This window comes from Somniosus microcephalus, chromosome 12 (genome assembly GCF_052327205.1).
Source record: "Somniosus microcephalus isolate GS21.2 chromosome 12, FLI_Smic_1.0, whole genome shotgun sequence".
NCBI lineage: Eukaryota > Metazoa > Chordata > Chondrichthyes > Squaliformes > Somniosidae > Somniosus > Somniosus microcephalus.
In genome coordinates, this window is record NC_140998.1 from 62111549 (window position 1) to 62135762 (window position 24214).

At 46.9% G+C, this 24214-nt stretch overlaps 1 protein-coding gene across 3 annotated transcripts in view; it reads right to left on the bottom strand.

The window, feature by feature from the left end:
• nemf (nuclear export mediator factor) overlaps nt 1-24214 on the bottom strand; it is a 170576-nt gene that overhangs the window by 53832 nt on the left and 92530 nt on the right. For all 3 annotated transcript variants that reach the window (XM_086002947.1, XM_086002944.1, XM_086002945.1), the window contains exons 12-14: nt 20959-21036; nt 13750-13958; nt 6053-6238 (exon numbers count right to left, since the gene is read on the bottom strand). In XM_086002947.1, coding sequence (XP_085859073.1) covers nt 6053-6238; nt 13750-13958; nt 20959-21036 — 473 coding nt within the window. The remainder of the gene's footprint in view (nt 1-6052; nt 6239-13749; nt 13959-20958; nt 21037-24214) is intronic.

The window sequence follows — 24214 nt, forward strand, 5'->3', positions numbered from 1 at the left end:
CCAAGTCCATGATGGACATCAAAGTAAACGGCCACGCCACGACCTGCCTGTTCGACAGCGGAAGCACGGAGAGTTTCATACATCCAGACACGGTGCGCCACTACTCCCTCACTGTCCGGCCAACGCGCAACCGGATCTCGATGGCATCGAGGTCCCATTCTACAGACATCAGCGGCTACTGTATTGTGACCCTGTCGGTTAGGGGCACGGGGTATAAAAATTTTAAACTCCTCGTCCTGCCCCAGCTGTGCGCTGCCGTCCTACTTGGGCTGGACTTCCAATCCCACCTGCAAAGTGTCACTTTGGCATACGGTGGACCCCTCCCCCCACTCACAGTCGACAACCAGCAGCCTTTAAACCGCCCACCGCATACCACCTGCGGCCTATCCACCCTCAAGGTCCCGCCCCCCTCCCTGTTCGCTAACCTCACCCGCGACTGTAAACCCGTCGCCACCAAGAGCAGGCGGTACAGCGCCGGGGACAGAGCTTTTATTAGCTGTGAGGTGCAGCGTCTCCTGAAGGAGGGCATCATCGAGAGGAGCAACAGCCCCTGGCGTGCCCAGGTCATAGTCGTTAAGACCGGCGATAAAAACCGCCTAGTCATCGACTACAGCCAAACCATAAACCGGTACACCCAGCTGGACGCATACCCCCTTCCCCGCATATCTGATATGGTCAATCAGATTGTGCAGTACCGGGTATTCTCCACCATCGACCTTAAGTCGGCCTATCACCAACTCCCTATCCGCCCTGAGGACCGCCAGTATACAGCCTTCGAGGCGAACGGCCGCCTCTACCACTTCCTTAGGGTTCCCTTCGGCGTCACCAACGGGGTTTCGGTCTTCCAAAGGGAGATGGACCGGATGGTTGACCAGAACGGGCTGCATGCCACGTTCCCCTATCTAGATAACGTCACCATCTGCGGCCGCGACCGGCAGGACCACGATGTTAATCTGGAAAGATTCCTCCGTACGGCCCAACGGCAGAACCTCACCTACAATAAGGAGAAATGTGTGTTTAACACCTCGCGCCTTGCCATCCTCGGCTGCGTAGTAGAGAACGGAGTCATCGGCCCCGACCCCGAAAGAATGCGCCCCCTCATGGAGCTTCCCCTCCCCCACTGTCCAAAGGCACTGAAGAGAACCCTGGGGCTCTTCGCCTACTATGCCCAATGGGTGCCAAATTATGCGGACAAAGCCAGACCCCTCATGAAGTCCAGCTCCTTCCCCCTGACGGCAGAAGCGTGCGCAGCCTTCTCCCTCATTAAGGGAGACATTGCTAAGGCCACAATGCACGCGGTGGATGAGTCTATCCCTTTCCAAGTGGAGAGCGATGCATCCGACTTCGCCCTAGCCGCAACCCTCAACCAGGAGGGGAGACCGGTGGCCTTCTTCTCAAGGACCCTCCAGGGCCCTGAGATCCGACACTCTTCGGTCGAGGAGGCGGCCCAGGCGATCGTGGCGGCCGTACGACGCTGGAGGCATTACCTGGCAGGCAAACGATTTACCCTCCTCACCGAGCAGCGTTCGGTCGCTTTTATGTTTAATAACAAGCTGAGGGGCAAAATCAAGAACGACAAGATCTTGAGGTGGAGAATCGAGCTCTCCACCTATGATTATGATATCTTGTACCGGCCTGGTAAACTGAACGAACCCCCAGATGCTCTATCACGAAGTACATGCGCCAACGTGCAAACTGATAGACTGCAGACCCTCCACAACGACCTCTGCCACCCCGGGGTCACCAGACTTTACCACTTCATTAAGGCCCGCAACCTGCCATACTCCATCGAGGAGGTCAGGACCATGACCAGGAACTGCCAAACCTGTGCCGAATGCAAACTGCATTTCTTTAGGCCGGACAGAGCAAGCCTGATCAAGGCCACCCGCCCCTTCGAGCGCTTGAGCATCGATTTTAAGGGGCCCCTCCCGTCCTCTGACCGTAATGTGTACTTCCTCAACATCATTGATGAGTACTCCCGTTTCCCCTTTGCCTTTTTCTGCCCAGACATGACCAGCACCACGGTCATCAAATGCCTGAACGACCTCTTCGCCTTGTTCGGGTTCCCGAACTATATACATAGTGACCGGGGCTCCTCCTTCATGAGCGAGGAACTTCGCCAGTTCCTATTAGCGAGAGGTATCGCTGCAAGCAGGACCATCAGCTACAACCCCCGAGGGAACGGCCAGGTGGAAAGAGAGAACACGACTGTCTGGAAGGCCGTTCTCTTAGCCTTAAAGTCTAAGGGCCTCCCAACCTCTCGCTGGCAGGAAGTCCTCCCGGCAGCGCTGCATTCCATCCGGTCACTGCTTTGCACTGCCATTAACGCCACCCCCCATGAACGAATGTTTGTTTTCCCCAGGAAATCGACTACGGGAACCACGCTGCCAACTTGGCTGACTTCTCCGGGGCCCGTCTTACTGCGAAAGCATGTGAGGGCCCATAAAACGGACCCCCTGGTCGAGAGGGTGGTCCTCCTGCACGCCAACCCCCAGTACGCCTACGTGGCATACCCAGACGGGCGGGAGGACACAGTCTCCTTACGAGACCTTGCACCCTCGGGCACCCCTGAGACACCACCGTTAGCCCCCACCACCCCCCCAAATCCAGCCCAGGTAGACGGCATGCCGGAACCCCACGAGCCTTCGTCAACCATGCAGACACCAGCATTAACACCAGAGACTGCAACACCGCCACCGCTGCTGCGCCGATCAGAAAGACTTACGAGGCCTCCGGACAGACTGACATACCCGAACTGGTAGTACACTTCACCCCGCCGGACTCAAATCTAAACAAGGGGTGAATGTGGTAAACCACTTTTATCGTTCACTATCGTTACACTATGGTTATCACTGTTATATCGTTACACTATGGTTATCACGGTTTACACTGTTGTATCACTACACGGGGTCGCCTCTTGTCACGCTGTTATACCTGGGCTGACCACTGCTGACTCCGCCCATGGCTCCACCTACTTGCCCAGGTATAAAGGTGGTCGACTGGCTGGTATTCCTCCTTGTTGGATCCGATCACCCACGAGGGTGGGCTCTGTTATTTAGCCAATAAAAACCTATAGTTACTTTCTTAACTCGTCGCTTTTCATTGGATGAATTGATAGGTATATCAGAGGTTGAAGAGTCCTCTAGGAAATATCTCACGATAAACACTCACAAAGGTCTTTACCAGTATCATCGATTGGTATTCGGAGTAGCATCGGCTCCGGCGATATGGCAAAGAGCGACGGAACAAGTCCTGCAAGGGATTCCGGGGACTCAGTGTTACTTGGACGACATCCTTGTGACAGGTGAAGATGACAGTGAACACCTTAACAACCTAGAACAGGTGCTCAGTAGACTACGGGAACATGGGCTGCGAGCCAACCGCCCCAAGTGCGAGTTTTTTTAAGAAACAGATATCGTATTGTGGCCACGTGATTGATGAAGAGGGGTTACATAAGTCCCCTGACAAAATTGAAGCGGTTGTTAAGGCCCCAGCGCCTGAAAATGTGTCGCAACTGAGGTCATTCCTCGGATTGGTGAATTACTACCATAAGTTTTTGCCGAATTTGTCGACAATTCTGCACCCACTGAACGCCCTGCTACGAACGGGAGTAGCATGGGAATGGAGCGATGATTGTAAGTGGGCTTTTCAGAAGAGTAAGGACTTAATCATTTCAAGGGAAGTATTGGCTCACTACAACCCAGCACTGCCGATCAGACTGGCGTGTGATGCGTCTCCCTACGGCATTGGGGCGGTACTGTCACATAAATTCCTTGATGGTTTAGAGAGGCCGATAGCTTTTGCGTCACGCTCATTAACTTCTGCCGAGTGTAACTACACCCAGATTGACAGAGAGGCCCTCAGCCTAGTGTGGGGGGTGAAGAAGTTCAATCACTACCTGCACGGTCAAAAATTTACTCTACTAACCGATCATCAACCTCTTGTCTCTATTTTCAACCCTCAGAAGGGCGTACCGATAATGACAGCACAACGGCTGCAGAGGTGGTCCCTTTTCCTAGGGGCACACCAATATGACATCGAGTACAAAGGAACTAAACAGCATGGGAATGCTGATGGGTTGTCACGCCTACCGTTGCCGACGGTGGAAGAAGAAGACCTTGCAGTGGATCCAATGGAGTTATTCCACTCGACCATAGTCGAATGTCTCCCTGTGACGAATGCAAACATAGAAAAGGAAACACGGAATGACCCGACACTATCACGGGTCTATGATTTAACGGTGAAGGGATGGCCAGCACATGGCGAACCACTGCTGCCCGCATTCTCGCCGAGAAGAGAACAGCTGTCAGTGTGCAGAGGAACCTTGATGTGTGGATCCAGAGTAGTAATTCCACCTAAGTTGACGGATAGAGTGCTCAATGAGCTTCATGAGGGTCATCTGGGTGGGGTAAAAATGAAGAACTTAGCCAGAGCGTTTGTGTGGTGGCCGGGAATCGATAGAGAAATCGAAGAGATGACCAAGAGCTGTGCAGGATGCCAGAAGGTCCAAAACGCCCCACCACAAGCTCCTCTGCATCCATGGGAGTGGCCCTCATCTCCATGGCAAAGGGTGCACATTGATTTTGCTGGTCCCTTCATGGACTCGATGTTATTAATTGCGGTGGATGCACATTCAAAGTGGCCAGAGGTAATAAAAATGTCCTCAACCACCACGGAAAAAACTATCACAGTTTTACGAACCATATTCGCCAGGAATGGGCTGCCTAAACAGATTTGCTCTGACAATGGACCACAGTTTGTGTCTGAAGAGTTCCGGAGGTTCTTAAAGAACAATGGTGTTAAGCATTACACATCTGCCCCATATCATCCAGCCACTAATGGATTGGCCGAGAGGTTTGTCCAAACATTCAAGAAAGCTATCAAAGCAATGTGTAATGAAGATAAACCCCTACAACACAAGGTGGACAACTTCTTGTTTGCCTACCGGAATGCGACACATGCGGTTACCAACCAAACTCCAGCCATGATGTTCTTCAATCGAAGACTACGATGCCGCTTGGATTTGGTTAAGCCAAACGTCCGAAGAGATGTGGAGAACAGGCAGTTTCAGAATATGAATGAAAGGCCGACCAGGAGTTTTAAGATAGGTCAACCAGTTTTGGCCCGGGACTACCGCACTGAGAAATGGCAGCCAGGAACGATTTGTACATGGCAAGGACCTCTCATGTATACCGTGGACGTTGGAGAGAGCATTGTAAGACGCCATGCTGACCAGATTCTAGAGTCACTGGAAAATGTCAACTCCACACCACGATCTGATACACCTGGCAATGAAATCGCCGTACCAATTGCAGCTACCGCAGAACCGGTGATATTGGAAGATGAACCAAACAACGACATTGATCCCGACTCAACATTGCCAGAAGAACCTGATACCCCAAAGAGGCGTTATCCAGACAGAATCAGGAAGCCTCCTCAAAGACTGAACTTATAATTGCTTAAACTTAACCAATGTATCTAGCAACCGTAATTGTGATTGTAATTAGTTATCATTTAGTTGTTAAATGAATGTTATGTACTGTTTATCTAAAAGGGGAGGAATTGTTGTGTATGTACCTTTAAGAGAATAACTGGTCTCAGACTGCAGTACCGGCAGTGACCACCCCTGTATAAAAAGGCGCTAGTGAGCCTCTGTTGTTTTCAGTTTCACTATTGACTTCCATCAGTAAAGACTTGTTTTGTTCAACTCCTGCTGTCCGTGTCTCAATCATTCACGGACGTAATACATCACTTCACACTTTTCTGCATTAAATTTCATCTGCCAATATCTCATCATTAATGGGAAGTTACAGATGTTCTTTCGCATACAAAAGTCTCATTATTGGTAAAATATTCTAAATGTCTAATGATTTCAATAATTGATCAAATATTAAATTAAAAAATAAGTTTGTGCAACTATAGCTTAAACCTTAGAGATATTTTAAATCTAAATAAAATGTTAAAGTTAAAGCAATTATATTTATATATCCAATTTAAGAGAAAGTATCAAAGTCAATCACAGGTATTGTAGGTTTTCTAGATGAACACCTACTTTTTTGCATTAGCATACGCAGATAAGCTAAGATCCACATCCACTAATATCGGTTTGTTTTTCTGTAACACTTTCTTCTGGTGCATATTTTTGTTCTTTTTCTTCTTGCCTTTTGTTTGTTCATTTTCAGCATCTTCATCCGGATCAACATCTTGTTGATCTTCATCATCAGTTACATATGGGTTTCTAAACAGAAAACAGAATTAAAATTATATATTATATAGTGGTTACTGACATACACCACCAAATAATCCATATCCCAGACCATCCCACTTTCCTGTCGTTGAAAAATATGGGGCAGGGGAAGACAGAAATAGCAATAATGTAGGAAGAAAAATCCAAGATAGAAAATGAGATGTCAGAGACTCTATTTAATAGAACAACTTTGAAAACATTTTATTAATAAGAACGCAAGAACAGTCAAGGGTGAGAAAAGTGCATCAAAGCTCATCTCTCTAATGAGCTCACTTTAAATTAACTTCCTACCATTTAAAAATTGAATAATATGGCAGATGTGAGATGAGATCAGGCCATCTTAGACTGGGTATTATGTAACGAGAAAGGATTAATTAGCAATCTTGTTGTACGAGGCCCCTTGGGTCGGAGCGATCATAATATGATCGAATTCTTCATTAAGATGGAGAATGAAGTAGTTGACTCAGAGATTAGGGTCCTAAATTTAAATAAAGGAAACGACAATGGTCTGAGGCACGAGTTGGGTAGGATTGATTGGGGAATGTCACTCAAAGGGTTGACGGTTGATAGGCAATGGCAAACATTCAAAGACCGCATGGATGAATTACAGAATTTGTTCATCCCAGTTTGGCATAAAAATAAAACAAAAAGGTGACTCAACCATGGCTAACGAGGGAAATTAGGGATAGCATAAGATCCAAGGAGAGGACATATAAATTGGCCAGAAAAAGCAGTAAACCTGAGGACTGGGAGCAGTTTAGGATTCAACAAAGGAGGACAAAGGGATTAATTAAGAAAGGGAAGATAGAATATGAGAGTAAGCTTTCAGGGAACATAAAAACTGACTGTAAAAGCTATTATAGATATGTGAAGAGAAAAAGATTGGTGAAGTCAAGCGTAGGTCCCTTGCAGTCAGAATCAGGGGAATTTATAATGGGGAACAAAGAAATGGCAGACAATTAAATACATATTATGGTTCTGTCTTCACAGAGGACACAAATAACCTCCCAGAGATGTTGGGGAACATAGGGTCTGATGAAAGGGAGGAACTGAAAGAAATCAGTATTTGTAGGGAAATGGTGTTAGGGAAATTGATGGGATTGAGGGCCGATAAATCCCCAGGGCCTGATAATCTACATCCTAGGGTACTTAAGGAAGTGGCCCTAGAAATAGTAGATGCTTTGCTGATCATCTTCCTGCATTCGACGGAATCTGGAACAGAATCTGGAGGGTAGCTAATGTTACCCCACTATTCAAAAAAGGTGGTAGAGAGAAAACGGGGAATTATAGACCGGTAAGCCTGACATCGGTAGTGGGGAAAATGCTAGAGTTCATTATAAAAGATGTAATAGCAGAGCACTTGGAAAGCAGTGACAGGATCAGACAAAGTCAACATGGATTTACAAAACGTAAATCGTGCTTGACTAATCTACTGGAATTTTTTGAGGATGTAACTGGTAAAATAGATAAAGGAGAACCAGTGGATGTGGTGTATTTGGACTTTCAGAAGGCTTTTGATAAGGTCCCACATAAGAGATTAGCGTGTAAAGTTAAGGCACATGGGAGTGGGGGCAAGGGAGTGCAGTGAGCAGCGACGCCCGACCAGAGCGGACCTGCGTGAGGTAGAGGCAGCGCGGCAACTTTAAAAGGAGGGGCGAGGCGAGGCCCGACCACAGCGGCTGACCCGGGAGTGCAGTGAGCAGCGACGCCCGACCAGAGCGGACCTGCGTGAGGTAGAGGCAGCGCGGCAACTTTAAAAGGAGGGGCGAGGCGAGGCATACCAATTCAACAGCAGGGGAGAGGTGTAAAAAGTAATCGAAGTGTGACGTCACCAGGAAGGAGGTAAGTGATTGGTTGGATTGGTTGGTGAGTATTTCTTCTTTTTATTACAATCTTAAATTCTGCAGTTTTTTTCTAGGGTCTCTGTGCTGTAGTGGAGACAGTTGGTAAACCATTTAACTGGTGTAATTAGAGGGATTGATTTAATTTAAATCCAATTAATTAAAGGGGATACTAGCATCTATAATCAGGAAGAGGGTGTCCATAACTAACAATAACATTTTTAAAAATTAATTACATAGAATGGAGCAGGTGATGTGTTACTGTTGCGAGATGTGGGAGCCAGTAGACCCCATTGAGGCTAACGGTGAGTACATCTGTGACAACGGTCTGCTGCTACAGGATCTCCAGCTCCTTGTTGATGAGCTGGAGTCTGAGCTTCAGATACTGCGACACATCAGGGAGGGGGAGAAGTACCTGGACTCTGTGTATCAGGAGGTGGTCACACCTATGAAGTTAATTAATTCAGATGTAGCCCATGGCCAGGGTCAGGACGGTGTGACTACGAGTGAGGCAGGTACGGGGAACCAGGAGGTAGTGTTGGAGGAGCTGCAGCCCTTGCTCTTGACCAACAGGTTCGAGGTTCTTACTCCCTGTGGGGACGGGAGCAGGGGCTGCAGGGAGGATGAGCAACCTGGCCACAGCACCGTGGAACGGGGGGCCATTCAAGAGGGGGGAGTAAATAGAAATGTTGTAGTGGTAGGGGATAGTATTATTAGGGGGATAGATAGAGTTCTCTACAGCCAAGAGCGAGAGTCCCGTAGGCTGTGTTGCCTGCCCGGTGCCAGGGTTAAGGACATCTCCTCTGGGCTGGAAAGAAACTTGCAGTGGATCCAGTCGTCGTGGTCCATGTTGGTACAAATGACATAGATAGGACTAGGAAGCCGGTTCTGTTAAAGGAGTATGAGCAGCTAGGGGTCAAATTAAAAAACAGAACCTCAAGGGTAATTATCTCTGGATTATTACCTGAGCCACGAGCGAATTTGGCTAGGACAAATAAAATCAGAGAGTTAAATGCATGGCTCAAAGACTGGTGTGGGAGAAATGGGTTTTGCTTCCTGGGACACTGGCACCAGTACTGGGGCAGGAGGGAGCTGTTCCGTTGGGAGGGGCTTCACTTGGCCAGTGCTGGGACTAGGGTCCTGGCGGATCATATAACTAGGGCTGTAGAGAGGGCTTTAAACTAACTAGTGGGGGGGAGGTTCCTAGAGAACAAATAATAAAAATGACAACAGAGAAGGTCATAGACTTAGGTAGCAGTGGGGAAATGAAAAACCAGAGCGTGTCAGGAAGGGGCAGAAGGTATGGAGTAAAAGGTAAAGTAATAAAAAGGGCAAAAGCAGGAACTAAGTGTCACAAAACATATTTGAAAGTTCTCTATCTGAATGCACGTAGCATTCGTAACAAAATAGACGAGTTAATGGCACAAATAACTACATATGGGTATGATCTTGTGGCCATTACAGAAACATGGCTGCAGGGTGACAATGCCTGGGAATTAAACATACCAGGTTATTTAACGATCAGGAAGGACAGGCAGGAAGGAAGGGGAGGTGGGGTGGCTATGTTAATAAAGGAAGGAATCACTGTAATACAGAGAAATGATATTGGGTCAAAAGATCAGGATAATGAAACAGTTTGGGTGGAGATAAGAAATAATAAGGGGAAAAAAACACTAGTGGGCGTAGTCTATAGGCCTCCGAACAGTTGCAACTCGGTTGGACGGAGTATCAATCAGGAAATAGTTGAGGCTTGTAATAAGGGAACATCTATAATTATGGGGGATTTTAACTATCATATTAACTGGACAAATCAAATTGGGCAGGGCTGCCTTGAGGATGAGTTCATTGAGTGTATTAGGGATGGGTTTCTTGAGCAGTATGTAGCTGAACCGACCAGGGGGCAAGCAACCTTAGATCTGGTCCTGTGTAACGAGACAGGATTAATTAAAAATGTCCTAGTAAAGGATCCCCTTGGAATGAGTGACCATAACATGGTTGAATTCCATGTTCAATTAGAGGGTGAGGAGGTTGAATCTCAAACAAGCGTGCTAAGCTTGAATAAAGGAGACTATGAAGGTATGAGAGCAGAATTGAGCAAAGTGGATTGGGAAAATAGATTAAAGGGTAAGACGATACATGATCAGTGGTGTACATTTAAAGAGTTATTTTACAACTTCCAAAAAAAGTATATTCCACTGAGAAGAAAAGGGTGTAAAAGAAAAGACAGCCATCCGTGGCTAAGTAAAGAAATTAAGGATAGTATTCGACTAAAAACAAGGGCATATAAGGTAGCCAAATCTAGTGGGAGGATAGAGGATTGGGAAAACTTTAAAAGACAGCAAAAAATAACAAAAAGATTGATTAAGAAAGGGAAGATAGATTATGAAAGTAAATTAGCAAAAAATATAAAAACAGATAGTAAGAGTTTTTATAGTTATATAAAAAGAAAAAGGGTGGCTAAAGTAAATGTTGGTCCCTTAGAGGATGAGACCGGGAAATTAATGGTGGGAAATATGGAGATGGCAAAAACACTGAATGAATATTTTGTATCAGTCTTTACAGTAGAGGACACCAAGAATATCCCGACACTGGACAAGCAGGGGGCTATAGGGGGGGGAGGAGATAAACACGATCAAAATCACTAAGAAAGTGGTACTCGGTAAAATAATGGGACTCAAGGCGGATACATCGCCTGGACCTGATGGCTTACATCCAAGGGTCTTGAGGGAAGTGGCGGTAGGGATTGTGGATGCATTGGTAATAATCTTCCAAAACTCCCTGGACTCAGCAAAGGTCCCAGCAGACTGGAAAACTGCTAATGTAACACCCTTATTTAAAAAGGGCAGTAGGCAGAAGGCTGGAAACTATAGACCGGTTAGCCTAACATCTGTGGTAGGTAAAATTTTGGAGTCCATTATTAAGGAGACAGTAACAGGACATTTGGATAATCATAGTTTAATAAGACAAAGTCAGCATGGTTTTATGAAGGGGAAGTCATGTTTGACAAATTTGCTGGAGTTCTTTGAGGAAGTAACATACAGGGTGGATAAAGGTGAACCAGTGGACGTAGTGTATTTAGACTTCCAAAAGGCATTTGACAAGGTGCCATACAAAAGATTATTGCTTAAGATAAAAAATCACGGGATTGGGGGTAATATTCTGGCATGGATAGAGGATTGGCTATCTAACAGAAGGCAGAGAGTTGGGATAAATGGTTCATTCTCAGACTGGCAATCAGTAACCAGTGGTGTTCCGCAGGGGTCAGTGCTGGGTCCCCAACTCTTTACAATCTATATTAACGATTTGGAGGAGGGGGCCGAGTGTAACATATCAAAGTTTGCAGATGATACTAAGATGGGAGGGAAAGTAGTGAGAGAGGAGGACATAAAAAACCTGCAAGGGGACATAGACAGGCTAAGTAAGTGGGCAGAGACTTGGCAGATGGAATACAATACTGGAAAGTGTGAGGTTATGCACTTTGGCAGGAAAAATCGTAGAGCAAGTTATTATCTTAATGGCAAGAAACTGGAAAGTACTGAAGTACAAAGGGATCTGGGGGTCCTGGTGCACGAAACTCAAAAGGTTAGTATGCAGGTGCAGCAAGTGATTAAGAAGGCCAATGGAATGTTGGCTTTCATTGCTAGGGGGATAGAATATAAAAATAGGGAGGTATTGCTTCAGTTGTACAAGGTATTGGTGAGACCGCACCTGGAATACTGCATACAGTTTTGGTGTCCATACTTAAGAAAAGACATACTTGCTCTCGAGTCAGTACAAAGAAGGTTCACTCGGTTAATCCCGGGGATGAGGGGATGGACATATGAGGAGAGGTTGAGTAGATTGGGACTCTACTCATTGGAGTTCAGAAGAATGAGAGGCGGTCTTATTGAAACATATAAGATTGTGAAGGGGTTGGATCGGGTGGATGCGGGGAGGATGTTCCAGATGATGGGTGAAACTAGAACTAGGGGGCATAGTCTTAGAATAAGGGGCTGCTCTTTCAAAACTGAGATGAGGAGGAACTACTTCACTCAGAGGGTGGTAGGTCCATGGAATATGCTGCCCCAAAAAGCTGTCGAAGCTACATCGTTACATAAATTTAAAACAGAAATAGACAGTTTCCTAGAAGAAAAGGGAATTAAGGGTTACGGGGAGCGGGCAGGAATTTGGACATGAGTTTAGGTGCGGATCGGTCATGGCCCTGTGGGTAGCGGAGCGGGCCCAGGGGCCGTGTAGCCTGATCCTGCTCCTGTTTCGTGTGTCTAATTCTGTTAGATTCAGGAGATAGTCCTGTCATAGTGGATTGGCGGTTAGGATCAGATCAGCCATGATCTTATTGAATGGCGGAGCAGGCTCGAGGGGCCAATTGGCCTACTCCTGCTCCTATTTCTTATGTTCTTATTGACTTGGATAGAGAACTGGTTGGCAGACAGGAAGCAAAGAATTGGAATAAACGGGTCTTTTTCCGAGTGGCAGGCAGTGACTAGTGGGGTACCGCAGGGATCGGTCCTTGGGCCCCAGCTATTCACAATATATATTAATGATCTAGACAAGGGAACTAGATGTAATATCTCCAAATTTGCAGACGACACAAAGCTGGGTGGGCGTGTGTGCTGTGAGGAGGATGCCGAGAAACTCCAGGCTGATTTGGACAGGTTGGGTGATTGGGCAAAAGCATGGCAGATGCAATATAACGTGGATAAATGCGAGGTTATCCACTTTGGTGGCAAAAACAGGAAGGCAGATTATGATCTGAATGGCAATAGATTGGGAGAAGGGGAAGTGCAACGAGACCTGGGTGTCCTTGTGCACCAGTCGCTGAAGGTAAGCATGCAGGTGCAGCAGGCGTTTAAGAAGGCAAATGGCATGTTGGCCTTCGTAGCGAGAGGGTTTGAGTACAGGAACAAGGATGTCTTGCTGCAGTTGTACAGGGCCTTGGTGAGACCACATCTTGAGTATTGTGTGCAGTTTTGGTCTGAGGAAGGATGTTCTTGCCATGGAAGGAGTTCAGCGAAGATTCACCAGGCTGATACCTGGGATGGCAGGAATGACGTATGAGGAGAGATTGGGTCGATTGGGCTTGTACTCGCTGGAGTTTAGAAGAATGAGATGGGATCTCATTGAAACTTATAAAATTCTGACAGGACTGGACAGACTAGATGCAGGAAGGATGTTCCCGATGGTCAGGGAGTCCAGAACCAGGGGTCACAGTCTAAGGATAAGGGGTAGGCCATTTAGGACAGAAATGAGGAGGAATTTCTTCACCCAGAGAGTGGTGAACCTGTGGAATTCTCTACCACAGAAGGCAGTAGAGGCCAATTCATTAAATATATTCAAGAAGGAGTTGGATATATTTCTTAAGGCTAAAGGGATCAAGGGGTATGGGGAGAAAGCAGGGACCGGGTACTGAATTTGGATGATCAGCCATGATCGCATTGAATGGCGGAGCAGGCTCGAGGGGCCGAATGGCCTACTCCTGCTCCTATCTTCTATGTTTCTAAAAGGGAGGGGACAAAAAAAAGTCTATTTTTCAGAATTGCAAACTGATTAATTTTTGTGCTAGTTTTTCTATGTTGAAATCCTTCTTCAATATGCAATACATCTTCAATTATATTTCTTGGATTAAGAGCTTACATTGATAAAAAAAAATAAAAAGCTTACTTTAGCAACATTGTGATATGATTGGTGTTCAGCTTCAACTCTTTAATGGAACAAGCTACAGGGTCTTCTTGTTCCTGTGCTTCCTTTACAATGCTTCCAATTTCTGTCCAGTCAATCTGATTCGCTAAGGCACTGCGTATCACTTCAATAGCTTTATCAACAATGGTCAGATTGATCTCAATTAGCTCTCCCTTCACCTTATCATATTCCTATTAAACAGAGAAAGGTAGACATAAAATTATTTATATTTTTACAAAAACATGCATATATATATATATATATATATAATATAGCACCTTTAACATAGAAAAATGTCCCAAGGCACTTCAGACTAGGGAGAGTTTGGGAGAGGTGCGGGGGTGGGGGGGGGTGGGCGGTGCGAGTCAAGGCCATGAAACGTTATAAACAAGAATTTTAAATTTGAGGCACTGGGGGAATATGTGCCAAAGTAGGTCAGTGAGGACAGGGGTAATGATGAACGGGACTTGGTGTGGGATACGATACAAGCAGCAGAGTTTTGGATGAGCCTCAGTTTATGGAGGATAAGGGCAGTCAAGAGAGCATTGGAGTAGCCGAGTCTGAAGGTAACAAAAGCACAGACGAGGATTTCAGCAGTAGATGGGCTGAGTTCGGAGCACAGGTGTGTGATATTATGGAGGTGCTGGTCAATGGTCTTTGTGAGACGATATGGAATCAGAAACTCAAACACTTTATCTCCACTTATTAGTTTATGCCATCAAAAAATACTAAGAGTGCAAAGAGAGTTATTCATCTTGGGAATCTGAGCATCTAGATACCTATCAGCAGGTGGCTTACCATCTTGGTGACATGTAGTGCATAATGAAGGAAGACTCACATGGAAAGTAACTTCAAACAACAACAACAACGACGTTAATTTATACAAAGGCAAAATATTGCGGATGCTGGAAATCTGTAATATAAACAGAAAATGCTGGAAATGCTCAGCAAATCAGGCAGTATCTATAGAGAGGGAAACAGAGTTAATGGGGTAGATTTTCCTGGAGCCGTCAGGCAGGGTTTCAGGCGTGTGGGGGGGGGGGGGTGGGGGGAATCCCGATTTCGGGGGTCCCGACACAATCCCGCCCAAAACCCGCCTCCACGAAAGTTTCAGGGGAGGCGGGTACCCGCCCCGCACTGGGACCCACCGACCCGAGGCGGGAAGGGATTAGTGCCAATTAACAGGTAGTTAACAGGCAGTTTTTAGCCTGATCCCTATTTTGAGGGGTGTCGTGTGGGATTCCCAACGGCTCCAAACCACGCCAGGTTAGAGTCGTCGGGCCGTCGGGTTGAAGGACTTGGAGGGGTCGCGATGTCGGTGTTCAGGTGAGTGATGGGTGCATAAGTGCAAAGGTAAGTGTGTTTGGTGTGTCTAAAGTGTGTAAAGAAGTTTAAATTACCTGTACTTACCTTAACAGCCTTTCTTCCTCCAGGTTTCGGGAGTCCATCACTCAGCCGGCACTGAAAGCAAAATGGCTGCGAGCTGTCAAAAGTGACAGCCTTCAGCTTTCATTGCCGGTGAGACTTCTAACTGAGTCTGTGTAGAAGGACTCAGGTTAGAAGTCAGACTGTCAGTGTTTGACAGCTTCAAACAGCTGTGAAACACTGATATTTCATCTGCCAAGACCTCTTGACAGATGAAATTTCAGTCCGTGACGTCACCGGTTGCCGGGTGGCCCTTAATTGGCCTGCTGAGCCCGCTGGGCGGGCTTAACAAGGTCAATCAAGGGAAAATCGCGTGGATTGGTCGAACGTCAATGTAGGCGGGACTAAATCCCGAAAGTTGTAGTCCCACCTCCTTCCCGACAGCTTTAGGAAAATCGACCCCAATGTTTCAGGTCGATGACCTTTCATCAGAACTGGAAAATATTACAGATGTAACAGGTTTTCAGCAAATACAGAGACAGGGAAAGCGGGGGGGAGGGAGTGGAGGAAAGAATGAAAGGGAAGGTCTGTGATAGGGTGGAAGGCAGTGATTAAATGACAAAAGGGATGATGGCACAATGCAAAAGGGGGTGGTAATGGAACAAGTAAAGAAACAAAAATGGATCTGGAGAAGCTGAAAATGACAAAAGCAGAATCATTACCAGCAACTGCTGTCTGGAAAAAAAAATGGGAGCAGTGGTTATGATCTGAATTGTTGAATTCAATGTTGAGTGCGGAAGGCTGCAAAGTGCCTAATCGAAAGATGAGTTGCTGTTCCTCAAGCTTCTGTTGGGATTTATTTATAACTTTAAATTATATCGTGGTTTAACATGATAAATGACCCAAATTGCTTCGCATAGGAGAAGGCAGATTTGGGATTTGTCAGCATACACGTGGAAACCAGCATACACTGCAAGCCTATGAATAATGTAACCAAGGGCACCATTCAAACAGGAAGAGGAGAGAGCCAAGTATTTAAAAAAAAATTCTTTTAGGGGATGTGGGCGTTGCTGGCAAGGTCAGCATTTATTGCACATTCCTAGTTGCCCTTGAGAAGGTGGTGGTGAGCCGCCATTATGAAGCGCTGCAGTCCGTGTGGTGAAGGTACTCCTACAGTGCTGTAAGGGAGGGAGTTCCAGGATTTTGACCCAGCGATGTTGAAGGAATGGCGACATTCTTCCAAGTCAGGATGGTGTGTGACTTGGAGGGGAACTTGGAGGTGGTGGTGTTCCCATGCGCCTGCTGCCCTTGTCCTTCTAGGTTGTAGGAGTCGCGGGTTTGGGAGGGGCCTTGGTGAGTTGCTGCAGTGCATCTTGTAGATGGTACACACTGCAGCCACGGTACACCGATGGTGGAGGGAGAGAATGTTTAAGGTGGTGGATGGGGTGCCGATCAAGTGGGCTGCTTTGTCTTGGATGGTGTTGAGCTTCTTGAGTGTTGTTGGAGCTGCACTCATCAAGGCAAGTGGAGAATATTCCATCACACTCCTGACTTGTGCCTTGTAGATGGTGGAAAGGCTTTGGGGAGTCAGGAAGCGAGACACTCACCGCAGAATACCCAGCCTCTGACCTGCTCTTGTTGCCACAGTATTTATGTGGCTGGTCCAGTTAACGGACAGAAAACAGAGAGTAGGAATAAATGGGTCATTTTCGGGTTGGCAGGCTGTAACTAGTGGGGTACTGCAAGGATCAGTGCCAGTGCCTCAACTATTCACAATCTACATCAATGATTTGGATGAGGAGTCCAAATGTAATAGATCCAAATTTGCTGATGATACGAAGCTGGGTGGGAATGTAAGTTGTGAGGAGGATGCAAGGAGGCTTCAAGGGGATATCGACAGGCTAAGTGAGTGGGCAAGAACATGGCAAATGGAATATAACATGGAGAAATGTGAAGTTATCCACATTGGTAGGAAAAATAGAAAAGCAGAGTGTTTTTTAAATGGTGAGAGATTGGGAAATGTTGGTGTTCAGAGGGACCTGGGTGTCCTTGTACAAGAATCACTGAAAGTTAACATGTAGGTACAGCAAGCAATTAGGAAAGCAAATGGTATGTTGGCCTTTATTACAAGAGGATTTGAGTATAAGAGTAAAGACGTCTTACTGCAATTATATAGGGCCCTGGTGAGACCACACCTGGAGTATTGTGTAGTTTTGGTCTCCTTCACAGAAACCCCACAATGCAGATAGAGGCCATTTCGGCCCATCGAGCCTGCACCGACACATATCCCACCCGATCCCCGTAACCCTTACACCAACACATATCCCACCCTATCCTTACCCAAGGAAGGATATACTTGCCATAAAGGGAGTGCAACGAAGGTTCACCAGACTGGTTCCTGGGATGGGGGGATTGTCCTATGAGTAGAGATTGAGTAGACTAGGCCTATATTCTCTAGAGTTTAGAAGAATGAGGGGTGATCTTATTGAAACATACAAAATTCTTGCAGGACTTGACAGGGTAGATGCAGGGAGGTTTCCCCTGGCCGGGGAGTCTAGAACCAGGGATCACAGTCTCAGAATAAGGGGTCGGCCATTTAGGACTGAGATGACGAGAAATTCACTCAGAGGGTGGTGAATCTTTGGAATTCTCCCCAGAGGGCTGTGGAGGTTCAGTCATTGACTATATTCAAGACAGAGATCGATAGATTTTTGAATATTAAGGGAATGAAGGGATATGGGGATAGTGCAGGAAAGTGGAGATTTGGTAGAAGATCAGCCATGATCTTATTGAATGGCAGAGCAGGCTCGAAGGGCCAAATGCCCTACTCCTGCTCCTATTTCTTATGTTCTGGTCAATGGTGACCCCCAGGATATTGATGGTGGGGGATTCGGCGATGGTAATGCCATTGAATGTCAAGGGGCGGTGGTTAGATGCTCGCTTGTTGGAGATAGTCATTGCCTGGCACTTGCGTGGCACGAATGTTACCTGCCACTTATCAGCCCAAGCCTGAATGTCGTCCAGGTCTTGCTGCATGTGGGCATGGGCTGCTTAATTATCTGAGGAGTTGCGAATGGCACTGACCCACTTCCGACCTTATGATGGAGGAAAGGTCATTGATGAAGCAGCTGAAGATGGTTGGGCCTCGGACACTGCCCTGAGCAACTCCTGCAGCGATGTCCTGGGGCTGTGATGATTGATCTCTAACCACCACAACCATCTTCCTTTGTGCTAGGTATGACTCCAGCCAGTGGAGAGTTTTCCCCTGATTCCCATTGACTTCAGTTTTACTAGGGCTCCTTGCTGCCACACTCGGTCAAATGCTGCCTTGATGTCACTCTCACCTCACCTCTGGAATTCAGCTCCTTCGTCCATGTTTGGACCAAGGCTGTAATGAGGTCTGGAGCCAAGAGGTCCTGGCGGAACCCAAACTGGGCATCAGTGAGCAGGTTATTGGTGAGTAAGTGCTGCTTGATAGCACTATCGACGACACCTTCCATCACTTTGTTGATGATTGAGAGTAGACAGATGGAGCAGTAATTGGCCGGACTGGATTCGTCCTGCTTTTTGTGGACAGGACATACCTGGGCAGTTTTCCACATTGTCGGATAGATGCCAGTGTTATAGCTGTACTGGAACAGCTTAGTTAGTGGCGTGGCTAGTTCTGGAGCACAAGTCTTCGGCACGACAGCTGAGATGTTGTCGGGGCCTACACCCTTTGCTGTATCCAGTGCGCTCAGCCGTTTCTTGATACCACGTGGAGTGAATCGAATTGGCTGAAGACTGGCTTATGTAGTGGTGGGGACCTCAGGAGGAGGCCGATGTGGATCATCCACTTGGCACTTCCGGCTGCAAATGGTTGCAAACACTTCAGTTTTGTCTTTTGCACTCACGTGCTGGGCTCCACCATCATTGAGGTTGGGGATATTCATGGAGCCCCCTCCTCCAGTTAGTTGTTTAATGGTCCACCACCATTCACGACTGGATGCGGCAGGACTGCAGAGCTTTGATCTGATCCATTGATTGTGGGATTGCTTAGCTCTGACTATAGCATGCTGCTTCCGCTTTTTAGCATGCATGTTGTCCTGTGTTGCAGCTTCCCCAGGTTGGTACCTCAAGGTACGCCTGGTGCTGCTCCTGGCATGCTCTTTTACACTCCTTATTGAACCAGGATTGGTCCCCTGGCTTGATGGTAATGGCAGAGGGCGGGATATGCCAGGCCATGAGGTTACAGATTGTGGTGGAATAAAATTCTGCTGCTGCTGATGGCCCACAGCGCCTCATGGATGTCCAGTTTTGAGCTGCTAGTATGGAAGCTAGGGATACTCTCAAGGTGATTGTGTGGAGGAGGGAGGTGTGCTATTGCTGGAGATGTGCTGACTAGGTTTGGGACATGTAGGAGTGAAAGCAAGTGAGGCAGTCTCATGGAAGTGAACCACCGATGAGACGGTGGAAGAGGATGGAGTGGTCAACTGTATTGAATGCCAGAGAGAGCTCGAGAAGAACAAAGTTGCATAATGTATCCTGGTCGCAGTCTGAGTGTATCGCTGGTAACGTCAACCAATTTAGCCTCAGTGCTGTGGCAGGCCAGAATCCAGACTGAAGGGGTACAGGCATGGAATTATCTGAGGTGTGAACACCGAGTTAGGTGGCAACATTGCAATCAAAAATATCGAGGAGCAAAAGAAAGCTGGATATGGTAATTGGGAGAGGACAGAGGGCCTAACCATAGGATTGCTGAGGAGGGAGTGACAATGGTAGTTTTTAATGGGGAAGGAACTGGTGCCTGTGCAAAGTCATTAATAATGTCAGGGAGTAGTGGGGCAAGGAGGTGATTAGGAGTTAGGTGTGGAGAGATCAATCTCAGGAGAGAAACCTAGAGAGAGGGAAATGGGGAGAAGAAGGGTTAGAGATGGGGTAAGGGAAAGGCTAAGGCTACAGCTGATGCAGCCACAGTTTGTCTCAATCTGCAAGATAAAAAGTTCAACAGCTCATCAAATCGAAAAAATAAGGAAGTTATGCATACAAAATAATGGGCCGGAAACCAGCATTTCCGATCTGTCAGGAATGCTATTGACAGATCCTCCGGCTGCCCTGGAGAAGGGCATCTGCGGGCAGATAGTTCCGCTTTTTGGAGACCCTCCGCCCGCAGAAAACACTTACAATTCTTACGCCTGGTAAAACCAGGCATAAGGCCTGCTTTTACCAGGATAAGAGTTGAAAAAAGTTTCTTTTTTTTTTTAAATAATTTTTTCACTGATTTATCATTTAAAAACTTTTTTTTAAAGTTTATTTTTAGCCCAGTAAAATACTTTAATTATTTTTTCCAAAAAATTAAATTTTTGTTTAAAATATTTACTTTTTTGTAACTTCAAATCATTAAAAAAATTTGATTTAAAAAATATTTATTTAAAGTTTTACAGTACTATGTTTTTGCATTGATCTCCATTCATATATTTGACAGGTCTTTCTGTCAAATGTATGAAGGGAGATTTCCTTCTGTGATTGGCTCCCCATGGCCCACGTGATCCCAGGGACGCTGCGAACTACATGCGCCTCTGGGATACGTGGGCCCTGCGCACTTGGAGTTTGGTGAGGCCCAGGAGCAGAAGTGTGCGCGTCCCGGGAGCCCTCAGGTAAGGGCGCAGATTTTTCCAGATCGCAGGCCTCCGCCCGTGGGAGGCCTGCGATCGGAAAATACGGGCCAATAATTATACATGTACAGTGTCCGCGAAGATTGTATGGATGACTGACTGATATTCACAGCAAGTTACCAACTTACCATCATCATATTGTATATTGTTACAGGTTTATAATTATTTTTACCTGATTCGCTTGTAGGGCGTCCAATCTTTTCTCATGATCTTTACGAACATTATCCAGTTTCTTCAATGCTTGTTTTTCCTTGAAACATGAAATATATGGCATTATGTATACCAAACATTTTGTCCACAGTGATTATCAATGGTGCATCCTTACACATAGAAAGTTTCAAAATATTTTCACCTCTTTTGAAAGTACTTGTAAACTATATTACAACTCAATATTAGTCAGGATCTTAGAATCTCAAAAAGGAATAAACCATGGTCCTGAAATTCTGTGGGGGGGTTCTACTTTGGTGGGAGCCCAGAAGAACTCCCAAGTAAATGAGTAAATGAGTAAACAACCAATTTCAGCCCTTTACACTGCTACCCTGGTCTCTCGCCAAAGTTAGGGCAGGAGACCAAGAGAATCCCGACAGATTCTCAGAGCCCTGTTTGTAGAACCTTGGAATTACTGGTTGAGTCATGTTCTTTATTTTCTATTTAGTGAAACTGTTAAAATGTAATACTTAATCTTGTGTTGTATGAATACAATTATTGTGAATACAGTCCAAAGATTCTGATTTTTGAGCCAAAAATAAACTTTGGATGTAAATAAGTGAAGTAACAGTCATTATACAGGGAACTTTGGTTTATCCGGAGATTATGGCCCCAATTTTCGGCTTGTGTGGGAAATGGTCGGGTTTCCCTGAATGTGGGGTTTCTGACACACAAAGTGTCAGCCAGCTCCACGCAATTTTCCCTCAAGTGGCCAATTAATTCCCAGCATGTGGGAAGCCTTGCTAATTGTCCAATTCGAGTCAGAAATCCCCACACTATGATGTCATCATTCGTGGTGCTTTCAAAGTGTCCAGCAAGCTTCTCCACCTCTGCAGGCTTCTCAACCACTCTTGCACAATGGCAGAGGAGCCTGCACCAGCTGCTGCCAGCGGCAGAGCTGCCTTCAAATTTGACGAGGCTTCACTGCAGGCATTATTGGATGGGGTTAGGGCCCACAGGGAGGCCCTCTTCCCTAGGTCAGGGAGGAAGAGGCCTCCCACTGAGACCAATGCTGCATGGATGCAGGTGTCAGCAGATGCCAACTCGCTGGGAGTCACCAGAAGAACCTTGGCATTACATCTCTATCTCCTTCCTTTACTCCCCCACAGTACCATCCAGAGCCCCCGTCCTCACTGTGGAGGAGGAAGAGGCTGTGCAGCCAGACTCCTCAGAGGAAGCTCCAACCTCTGAGGGCGCAGCATCAGCAGAAGTAAGCGCACCCAGCACCAGCGCAGACACTCACACCTCGGGGGGACCTTCGGGACAGAGAGTAGTGTTGTCACCTGGTGTTTCACAGCTCACAAGTGAGCCTCAGCAGATTCTGGAGACAGGGACAGCAGTGGAGAGTCCTCGTCGGAGGGCGTAGGACTCTGCCAGCTCAGCTCAGCTGTGCTGCATGACGACCCTCTGCCTCTGGGTCCATCCGCAAGAGAAGAGGTGATGGATCTCCATGCACAGATGCAGGAGTCTCTGGCAGGTTTTGTCTCCAGGGTCGCTGCGAGTGCTGAGCAAATGGAGGAGTCCATAGCGACCATGAGCAGAGCCTTTGTGGAGTCATTGGCGCATGAACGCATCACCATGGAAAGGTTGGCAACCTCCATGCAGGAGATAACTCGCCAGGGTACGGAAAACATGGTGAGTGCTCATAAGAGAATGACATCTCTTGAGGAGCGTTGGCCATCTGTTGAACAGAGAAACCAGATCTTCATGGAAGTCCTTCTGAGTAGGACTGCCAGTGCAGAAACGGGTCCCACTGGCCCCCTAAAGTGCAGCAAGGTGCTCTCAAGCCACTTCCAAGCGCTGGCCCCTTCTGGCCTGTGCAGCTTCAGGTGAGTGAGCAGCAGCCTGGCGCTCCTGGTGCTCATCCTGCTGTTCCTGGTTCTGCTGCTGCCGCCTCTGCTGTTGGAGATCCTCTAATGCCAGGAAGGGAACATCCCAAAGGCCTCCCATGCTTCTGGCAGATGCCTCCGTTGAGGGGGCGCTGAGTTAGGGTGGTGAGAGGGGCTTCCCAGGAGCTCACACTGGAGAAGTGTGTGAGGCTCCAACTTTCTGCAGCTGCTCCTAAGGCTTCAAAAAGTTCCCCCCAAGCCTTGATTAACAAGGTCCTGCAGCCTGCAAATGCTGCCTATTTAAATCTCTTCAGCCCTCAGCGACCTGCTGCTGCAAGCAAGCAAACCAGCTGTTTTCACGCCAGCTCTCAGCAACGGGGTTCCCCACAGGCGGGTTTCAGGTGGGGAAAGCCCCAAAGTTGCAACGGCACGGGAAAATCCACTTCAACAAGCAGATAATTGCTTGTTAGTGCGCCGACGACCAGTCCCGCCAGCGGCAGCCGGGACTGAAGCAGGGCGCGCGGAAACGGCAGTCCGAGTCGGACAGGGCGGGGACCCGACCCGCTTTTTCGCCGATTTTCGGCCCCCGGCCGCATGAAAAGCCGCCCAACGGCGGCCAGAAAATCGGGGCCTATATGTCCGGAATACTCGATCTAACGGCAAAAATCAGGAGCCGTTTTCCATAAGTTTTTTTAGTTCTCGTTGCTTTTTTTCCCCCCAGTCAGGCACTGCAAGGTCTGTAGCTATAGCAACAGCTTCAGCTAGAGACACTTGCAGCTGCAGCCGACTGTTTTGAAGCTGCTGCTAAGCAACAGGGTTTGTTGATTCACACGGAGCTTTTCAGTTCTGTATGTTTCAACATTAACGCACTTATGTCTGGTATGTCCGGCACTTTTGATGGTACGGCACCAGCTCGGTCCCGTCAGTGCCGGATATCAGAAAGTTTCCTGTACTAGGAATGCATTATGTGCAAGAAAGTTTTAAGTAGGGCAAGCCACAATTACATTTAATAAAACTTCCAATAATTTAAAATTTAATAAAACATTAGAACATTCTGATTACAATTGTGATAGACAACTGTTCTCATATTGAAGCACCTGGCATGCTTATTATCGAAAGGTGCTTAATACAGAGAAGCTTGATTAAAGCTTTTTAAAATGATAGGAACATAGGATCAAGAGTAGGCTATTCAGCCCCTCGAGCCTGTTCCGCCATTCGATGAGATCATGGCTGATCTACAACCTAACTCCATATACCTGCCTTTGGCCCATATCCCTTAATACCATTGGTTAACAAAATTCTATCAATCTCAAACTTAAAATTAATAATTGATCTAGCATCAATTACTGTTTGCGGAAGAAAGTTCCAAATTTCTACCACCCTTTGCGTGTA